Source organism: Oryza brachyantha, chromosome 7, assembly GCF_000231095.2.
Source record: "Oryza brachyantha chromosome 7, ObraRS2, whole genome shotgun sequence".
Classification (NCBI taxonomy): domain Eukaryota; kingdom Viridiplantae; phylum Streptophyta; class Magnoliopsida; order Poales; family Poaceae; genus Oryza; species Oryza brachyantha.
The window spans coordinates 413,645-424,133 of NC_023169.2; the positions used below are offsets into that span (position 1 = coordinate 413,645).

Sequence of the window (10,489 nt, forward strand, 5' to 3'; positions counted from 1 at the left end):
ATTAGATCCGTCATTAAATATATTTTTATAGCATATTTATTTTGTATTTAAAATGTTGCTATATTTTTCTACAAACCTAACCAAATTGAAGTGGTTTGACTTAGAACAAACCGAACAAACCCAAAGTGACTTATAATATGAAAACAAGAGAATACTATATAAAAATAAAAATATAGACTGTTTTAGTAAATATGAACTTGCATGTACAAATGCTAGGGTAAGCATTCTGTATATATAATGTGTCTGCTACTCTGCTGGGTAAGCAGATAAATATATAGACCTGTGGAAGTTCCTAGCTGGGTAAGCAGATACTAACTTCTTTTTAGAAAGACAAATGCCTCTTCGCATTGGGGTGTCTAGCTGAAATTCTGATATTTCTTTAGAAGTTGAGTCAATTTAGAAAGTCTCTATAAGAAGAAGTGGAGTCTGTCTAGCTGGCCGATCTTATGAGGATAATTTTAGTTGTTAGATTTGAACATAATGAATGAATGATGTAGAATAAGTCAAACACATCGGTGCACTACAGGGTAGACAACGATAAGTTTGTAATAGAACATGCATCCACGTATATTCAAACCAGGCCATACCTCATACCAACAATAACAAAAGTTAATTAGAATGAACACTAAACATAAAACTAAAAAGTCAATTGTTTATTACTTTTGAACTATATATGTATCACCATATTTATAGCTAATATATCTATGTACCCTACTAATTACTCTCTTCCCAATAATCTCAAATTCTCAACAGGAATAACTACGTACTTACCGTGCTAATTAATCCGTCGAAGCAACTAATTAATCAACAGGAGTAGCTAATATTAATTAGCTAATTAAGATTAACCAACATTGATTAACCGTGCCCAGATCGATTCGATTGCATGGAGCCATGGATCGATGCTGTTCTACCCATGCCTCATTGCCCTAGGCACCATGTCACCAAGGAGCCCCTCGTCGACGGGAACACTCCTCGCCGGCGACGACGAGGACGCCGCCGTTACCGACGGCTTATGGTAGCCGCTGCTTGCAACCGCCTGCAGCTCCTGGTTGCAGTGCAGTGGCTGCAGCAGCGACGGCAAAGACGCCGGCGGCAGGTTGCTGTAGAGCTGGTGGTGCGCGGAGACGAAGGGCGGCATCTGCAGGGCGGCGGCCATGGTGTGGATGTGCGAGGCGGCGCGAGGGAAGGTGACGGTGTGGTGGCAGTGCTGGCCCTCGTAGGTGGTGATGACGACGGAGGGGTCGTCGGAGGAGCGCTCCACGCGCTTCTTCACCGTGCACTTGCTGTTGGTGCACCTGTAGTAGCTCCTGTACATGTATTTGCATACATATTAATCAGGAGTTTAGATTAATTAATATGCAAATGATTAATTAGGACAGTCGATTTCTTTTATGTGTATTTTCTAGTCAGGCAAGCAATTAGTTTTGCAGAAAAAAATTACAAGTTAGATAAGACTACCAGCTAAAGATTAGATATAGAACCCAACTTATATATATTACGCAGTTTTTCATCGAGCAGATTCCTCCTGAATCTTCATCTCCCGACACAATCTAGATTCTCAGGTAGTCTTTAGGAAACAATAACTATAAAATTCAAAAAATAAACTAGTGGACAAAAAACTGAAAAATAGTTTTTTTATGGCTGAAAAAACCCAGCTTTTCTATATTCTTACCAGTTAACTACGCACCAACTGCATGCATTTCAAAATGTCCAGCCGTCCAAATCATCATAGAGTTCTCACCTTTTCATAACACACCTGTAGTTTGAGGAGCTTATTCAAAGAAACGGCTAGCGAGAAGCCAACTACCGGTTTTTTTTTTTCTAACTTCTTGTTTTATACAAATTCTCAAAAACCAAATCATAATTTCGGATTGTTTTTAGAAACTTCTAACAATTAAAGATTATGGGATAAGCTATAGTGCCTAGAAGCTCCCTCAAAGAGGGGTTTATATCTCGCTAGAAAGTTTGTGCACTAGAATATGAGGGAGGTAAAGAGAATATAGTCATATACTTATATGTAAAATACTAAAATATAAGTATTTTGTGGAGTTTGAATCTTGTAAAAAATATAATTATTTTTGGTACTATTCACAATCATACATGTTCCATCAATCACTTTTCATTCAAGATTCTTTTCATTTTATCCCACACCTATCCTCTTACCCTCGTTCATTACTCATTTCTTAAGGGTACAATAGTCTTTTTTAACCTTTCATTTGCTATACAACGTACCTATAAATGATTATATTTTAGCATGGATGTAGTAGTCTAAGGGCATCCACAATGTGTATGGAGAAGCTAGGTGACCATAAACAATTAAAAAATTTTATACTATGCATTGAAATCCATACCGTAATAACGACGTTACTTTTTCGCGCACACAATACATACTTTCTCAAACATAAGCTGAAATAGACAGAAAACAACGGTATATCCCTAATATAATTAAATTCTTGTTAAAAGCCCACACTTGCATGTACATAATATTTGTGAGCAACAATATTTAAACATTGATGAATGGAGTTATGCACTAACGACTTTACCCGCTTCTTTTCTAATCATATATTTATAAAACTAATTAATAAATCTGACATATCTAATGATTTAATTAATTAATTTTCATATGTAGCAAGTATGTAATGTACCTAGGGAAAGGGCTGTTCTTGACAGCTTTCTGGCCATATTTTCTCCAGCGGTAGCCATCTTCCAGATGATCGATCTCGCTCTTCGTCATGAACGCGAACCGCGGCTGCCGCACCCGCCTTTTCTTCCCACCTTTCTTCTCCGGCGCCGGCTTGCTTCTGAAACCACACATTAATTAATTTAGTTTAGAGGAATCCTACGGAACGGTATTCTGTCCGAAACGGAATGTCCGTGCGGACATGGGCGGATGGAGGCGGATGCGTGCGGAGGCGAACGCGCGGAATACCGTTTCGTAGTTTTTCTCAATAGTTTATTGTTGCTCGGTGAAAACAAATACGTACATCAATGTCTTCCCAAAGTATAGATCAATGAGGTGAAATGTGCATAACTTCATCATGAAAATCGTGACGAGAATATATCGGTCTAGACTCTAGAGACCAATTAAGCTGTTATATACTATTTTGATTAGGGAAATAGTTTAGAGAATTCCGTTAGAAAGATTAACTGTTTAGAGAATTTCAGGACGCACGTTATGAAAATAAAACACTAGCCAAGACAAATACTGTACTAGATAGCTAGCTACTCCCTTCCTTTTTTTAATAGAAATATTTTTAAGATGTTTAATATTAATAATTACAGTTGAGAATACTACGTACGCTAGCCCACGGTGAATGAGGGATGAGTGGAAATAAGAAGATATGTGAAGATAAAATAGAAAGAATTTGGTATGTATATTATTAATGTAAAAAATAGTATCGTGAGCAGTGTCTGAAATATTTATATTAAAAAATAGTATCGTGAGTAGTGTCTGAAATATTTATATTTGAGTACTTAAGTTTTAAATCGGAAAAAGTAATTAAATTTTGGAACCAACTAAGTAAGAAAAAAAGTACTGATCTGCAATAAAAAAAACGTCTTAACTCGATCCCAATTATACCATTAATGATCCTGTATGATGAGTCGCGCTTAATTGAGTACGTTGTTCTCCCACGATCTGATCTCTTTTGCAATTTAATCTGCAACCTAATTCCAACACGTAACATACGTACAACACTCCCTCCCTTAAATTTGCAACGTACTAGTCCACTGCAATCTACTACCAAACCTTCAGAACTACGATTGATTAATTGCCAAAAAAATAATTAATGAAACATAAACTGTTACAATTAATATACACCTGTCTCCCCCTATATGTGTACATATGTACGTACGAGATACATAGAAGCTGATTTTGAGTCAATTAATGATGTATATTTCTACTTTATTATGAATCCGTAGCGTTGGGAATAATAGATCAATGCACAGGATTTAACGTGGAAAAACCCCTCTAAGATAGAGAGGAAAAAAAACCACGGGAGACAAATCCACTAATAACGGTACGGGATTACAGATACAAGGGTGACCTATATTTATAGGCATTGAATAAGACTAACACTAGGACTAGGACTAATACTACGACTAGGATTAGGACTAGTACTAGAATTAGGATTATGTTATTTGAGTCGTAACCCAACACATAGATTAGTGATCCTAAACCCACATGATTAATCTTATTCCCACGTTCAATGTGTGTGTATATATAATATAATATTTATTCTCATATTACATCATTATCTTTTTCACTTATGTTTATATTTATAAGTTAAAATTTGAAATCTTTAACATTAAATTTAGAGTTAATTTTGTTTTTTCATACAATTTATTTTTCAGCATTTACTTTTCAACTACTAAGAACACATATAAAAGTTTTATTTATGAATTATTTTTGAAGTGTAAATATGTAACAATTGCTCTCGTAGATAGTTTATCTCCATCCTATAATTATTATAATATAGTTCAAACTACATAACAACATAAATAAACTGAACCAAATTATGGAAGAAAAAATAAAGAGACGAGAGATCTCCGCGATAATATAACGGAAGATTAAAAAAATTATTAATTAGGAAAGCGTGTGTAGGATGGAGGTTTGGCACGGAAATCCCGGCGCAATGTTCGAAGCTGATTAACCACACGAACACCACTCGCTACCGGCGTCTTTTACCATTTTGCCCCTCGGAATAACGCGTAGTTTAATAAAAACATCCACGTAAACAAATCGCCCACCGTTAAATCACCTCCATATAAGCAAAATGCAAATCAAACAAAAGAAAAAGAAAAAGAAGCAAATGGAATTGACTTTGAAAGTTTAGATATCTCTTTAATTTCGCGAATTTTGTTTCATTTAATTTTCTAGTTAAGAGATCTGGCCATAATTAATTTGGAGGGAAACAGCGAGCTAGCTTAATTACGAGCAATTCGTGGAGTAATAATTGATTAAAGTTACTTGCAATTGCGATGAATATAGTATAGTATTCTACTTACGCTGCCTCGGTGGACGCGGCGGCCGGCTTCCCGCCGCCGTCGGCGTCGTCGGTGGAGCACGACGACGCGGCGGAGCCGGCCGGCGTCTCACTCTCCGGCGGATCCAGTGGCGGCAGGAGCTCCCCCACGGCGAGGCCGTTGGCCCAGTCGAGCTCCGCGAATATGGCCGACGAGTCGGCGTACGCTTCGTTGGCGGAGAACGGCCAGTCGCCAGCCATCGCCATGGCCAGCAAGCTGAGCTAGCTAGTGCAGAGATCGATGGATGAGCTGAATTATTCCTCTCGATTAGCTCTAGCTTAGCTTGGGTTGGGTTGGGTTTGCTAATCCCTTGGCTGCTGCTGCTCTTCCTTTCTTATTATGTAGCTGCAACTCTACTGTGTGTCCTCCGCTTGTGTAGTTGTGTCCTTAGTGAGGTGCACTGGTGCATTTATTTCACTCCTCCTCCTGCTGAAGTGTACTCCCTCCCTCTATTTATTTCGTAATATAAGACGTTTGAATTTTTTAGTTACAATGTTTAACTATTCATTTATTTTATTTAAAGAATTATACAAATATTATTTATTTTACTTGCGACTTACTTTATTATCAAAATAATTTTAAGCATGACTTGTCATTTTTTATAGTTGTGTTAAGCTTTTGAATAAGACGAATAGTCAAACGTTGCAACTAAAAAAATCAAACATCTTGTATTATGAAACGGAGGCAATAGTACTTATTTTTATTATGATCAATCTCATATTTTTTATCCAACTTTATCTAGCAATATTTAATTGATTTTAATTGGTTGCGCTAGGGGCTGAGTTGTCAATATTGTCATACGTATCGTAGTATCGTGCAATCCTATATTTACTAACTTTGGCTAGACGATATGTACAGGTAGCGGTGTTGTTTTTCAATAGCTTCGATGGAGGATTGTGATATGGATAGTAGAGATTGTTAGTATCATAGTAGGTATCGATTTCGATGCTAATGAGAACATAGAGATAAAGAAAATATTTCAACCAAAAGAGAAAAAGTACTAATTAATAATGTTGGTTTTCTCCTGACAAATATATTTATATTTGTATAATTGTAAGTTAAATATATACTGTCAGTTTTCTATTTTTATATAGAATGACTCTACAAATTTTATATAAATATTGAATTATTTTTTAAAAAAACCATAGTATCCTGATATATACAACTATACGATACTATTTGGAGGAAAACAACACTATCTATCTATTATCTCGATCTTAATGACCTTGGTTACTGCTGACCAGTCATAGAAAAATAGACAAAATAACTAAAATAATTTATGAGTGAACTTTTTATATGCATGTTTTTAGTGGTTTAGTTGACTAACAGCTAAGTTAAGAGATATATGCCAGTCACGGCTATAGAAACCCTAAAATCAGCTTAAAATTAAGCTTCTCTAAAATTTGACCGTGCCATATGATATATAACCGATAAGTGAGCTAAGTGCTATCCATGTAATTTATATATATATTGATTAGCTGGTGCATGGTACTTTTTCTACACCGTGAAACTTATGATAGTGAAATAATGCCAAGCATATATGTACATTGTCGATCACTATTTATTGTTAATACATGATAAACGTTTTAACTAATTTTTTAAAAGTTTTTTATAAATTTTTAAATAAAAAAAATGGTTAAACGTTGGACGTAGAAATCAAAAAATAAAGTTATATGTAACTGATGTATCTAAAAACTAAAAAATAAGGTCATTTTTCAGGTTTTAGATATAATGTTTTGACTCTTCGTCTTATTTGAAATTTTTTTACGATTAATATTTTTATTGTTACTAGATGATAAAATATAAATAGTACTTTATGTATGACTAATTTTTTAAAAAGTTTTTTATAAATTTTTCAAATAAGACGAATGATAAAAGTACTGAAAAATAATGTTATTTTGAGGCAGTAGTATTAATCTGTACGGTAATTATAAAGTTGGGACGTGGATATATACATGACTACCATTTCGGGTCAAGTCCATTCGAATCTATTGTCACTGTCAAACATCAACTCGCTAACGTCCGCCAACCGCGTCTCTTTTCATACCACTGTTAATTTCTTATATCATGGTGAAATTAAATTAACTGTTGCATTTTTGTGATTTATTATTGCAGCCTCTCGTCATGCTTACATCTTTGAACCGTTAGCTTTACAGCAGCAGGCTCTCTCTTAAACATTTGGTTCTGATTAATCTAGCTTTAATTATCCCACTTAAAATATAAAAAAACTTCTAACACTTCAAATTTAATCCGAAATATAATAACTCCTACAACAGCATTGAGCTAAATAAAAAAAAAATCAATAACACTATATGTTAACCCCAATAGAACTACTTCAAAAGGATTCTGCACATATGTTCGTGGTGTATACGGTGAAGAAAAATATTTTGTTCAGAAAGTAAATTAACCATGTAATTAATTTACTGGGATTAATTATACAACTTGTGCTCAGATGCATGTTTATTTCTCTAGAGAACAATACACACCGAAGCGTGTATGCATACATATATGATAGATCTGATGTGAGTTAATTAATTATATTATTTACTACATATATATATGTACAATCATGGGACCAAAATATATATGCAGTACTAGACAAGTGACAACCAAACAACGTCGAGTATTTGCAGTTCATTCTAACGTACGTACGTACGTACTGGCTAGTCGATAATTATTATTAGTACGTATATTATTAGCAATTAACGCCACCGGCTACGAAGAGTAGTACGTTTCAGTGCCCTAATTACGACCGATCAATCGATTCAATCTGAGATTAATTTCTAGTTGATTGGTCGAGCTGGCTCTTAATTTATTACCCGGAATCTCAGATTAATTTCTTCGTGATGTTGATCATTTTGTCCTTTTCGATCGAGCGGCGCCCACATGTTAATATTATAAACCAGTTTTTAATTCATTATATGTAAATAATTGGAACAACATTAAAAAGTATATATGTATATGTTTGAGATTATTAAGTAATTAAATGTAGTTGGAATGTTTACACACATGCCTATGTGTGGTTTCAATTGACCAATTTTTCCTAGGTCATCAATCGGATTTGCAATATAAATTTCTTGGTAGGTATATCGAATAGTACGTTGCTCATATATTTATTTTGATCTATTACTAGTTAATTGAAACACAACAACCTTCCGTTAGTAATTAATTATTAATTAGAGCAAATTTAGCTGTGACAATGAAAGACTAAACACGTACGTTATTGCTAAGATACAGAAGTAGTCGATCTTTTCATTTCTGTCTATGCTTTTAAACCATAATTTAATTTTTTAACCTTAATTTGATGTATTTTCAACATTTACTTTTAAATCGCTAAAACATATATACAAAAGTTTTATTCATATATTATTTTTTATTTGGAAATATGCAAAACAATCACCCATGCGTATAGGATATTTGATTAGCTGCATGAAAATTGCATTCATGAATTGATTCCAGTGATATTTGATTAGCTGCAGAGTACGCACTGTGATCGTCAAGCTGTTGTCTGAAAATTTTACATATTCATGAATTCGTGAATAGATTTTGTGTGTGACGTACAATTAATTATCGTTTAGAGGGGCGGCCGAGAATCTCTAGGTGAAGGATTCGATGCTCTGCAGCAATCAAATCAAAACCGACACTCCAGTAGAATATGGCTGTCGGGTTGTACACCCCTTTTAATTTATTGAAAGTTACTGCTCGAAATTTAATTAACAATTTACCAAACCCATTTGAGATAGCTAAAAACATTTGTATTAGTTGGTGGATAATAAGTTTTTTACTCCCTCCGTTTTATAACGTAAGACTTCCTAACCTTGTCTAGATTTATGTCATTACTAATAAATCTTGACATATATAAATTATATACATTTATCAAAGGACAGAAAGTTTTACTACGTTGTGAAACGGTGGTATCGTGAAACAGTGGTAGTAACTATTTGAGGAGATATATATATTATATAAATGGATATTAAAAACATTATGTAGAACATATAACTTACAAGCCTACACGAACCAATTAATGTTTATCAAAACATTTACAGTGACCAATTAGTTCTTGCCATTACAAAAAGAAATGCCAATGTTACAAATGGCAAAGAAGCAAATAAATCATAATTAAAGTTGACATTAAAATTCCCATCAAACTCGTGTACAAGTACATGCAATAAAAAAAAGATAATTGCAAATTTGCCACTTGTTTAAAATATTATTGTAAAACTGTTACTGAAAAGTTAAAAAAAAATATCAGTAGAACGGTTGTTTGAGTGTCTTCCTTACCATTTAGAAAAAAAAACAGTTATAAATTTACGAAAGTCAAAAAAACTTCTACAAGATGATTTCGCTGTATGGGAAGTTGATTATTATACTACAGTATTCAAGGACATGTCCATGCATTAATTAATTAATTACTACTAATGTAGGGAGGCATGCACACGGCGATCCCGCGGCGCGCGGTGGTTAATTAAATTTGGTTTGCTGTTCATTTGAGGACTACTAACTAGTACTCCTAGTAAATAATTGATGGAGACTATCTTGATTAATGTGTGAGCTAGGAGTAGATTCGATTAATTGATCGGTGGGAGAGATGTGTGGGGAGTGTGATTTGATCCGACGGTGACGTTCTTTTCATATACTATATATCCGTCAAAAGGAATATTCATATTTAGCATCTCTTGTTGTCCCACAAATATTTTCATTTTTTGAGTACTTATTAGGGTATCAGAGTTTGTTAAAAGTACGAACAAAGGTCTTTGAGATTTGAATATGAAGGAAACAATTGCATTGGAATATGTTAAAAATGTATTATTTTTAGGACAAACTCTATCGTTTTGTTTTATATTACAAGATATGATATACACGTTAGATAGTTAAAAAAACCTAACCTTGATAATCAATAAACAGATTTAATTTTTACATGAAACACATATGACCGTGATAATCCATAAAAGGAGATTTATTTACATTAGAGAATTATACTCGAAAGGGACGTACAGTACTATATGGGCCCAGCACGAATCTTTTGGCAGCCTAACTTGCCTATCACGAAACCTTTTTTATTTATCCTACTGCCTTTTTTATTCTTCCGCATTTCTCGGCTAAACTTGTTTTATAGCTCCAATCATTTAGCGTGTATGTATGTAATTCCTGCTCCTTCGTCGTAAAATATAAATATTTCTAGAATTTATATTATAGGGGTAATTGTTTATAAGGAAAAAACAAATGGTATACTTATAAATAAAAAATAATTTATAAATACAACTTTTATATACGTATTTTTAGCGATCTAACACCAAGGCTTGAAAATAAATTATGAAAAATCTCTCAAAATTAATTTTAAATTTAAGGTTAAAAATTTAAATTTAAGGTTTAATTTGGCCCACGTGCACTGGTGTTTTGAAGGAGCTATAGCTACGAGTAAAATTCTCATCATCGTCGATAGACATGTTAGAGCCAGAGTTAC

General features: G+C 33.9%; 1 protein-coding gene across 1 annotated transcript; it reads right to left on the bottom strand.

Moving 5' to 3' along the window:
- Positions 1-565: 565 nt before the first annotated feature.
- Positions 566-5,345, bottom strand: LOC102713651 (probable WRKY transcription factor 57). Its single transcript, XM_006658152.3, has 3 exons — positions 5,008-5,345; positions 2,646-2,801; positions 566-1,307 (listed from the first exon to the last, which is right to left on the bottom strand). The coding sequence occupies exons 1-3, from the start codon at positions 5,229-5,231 to the stop codon at positions 908-910; spliced, it is 780 nt and encodes a 259-aa protein (XP_006658215.1). The 5' UTR covers positions 5,232-5,345; the 3' UTR covers positions 566-907.
- Between the last annotated feature and the right edge of the window lie 5,144 nt (positions 5,346-10,489).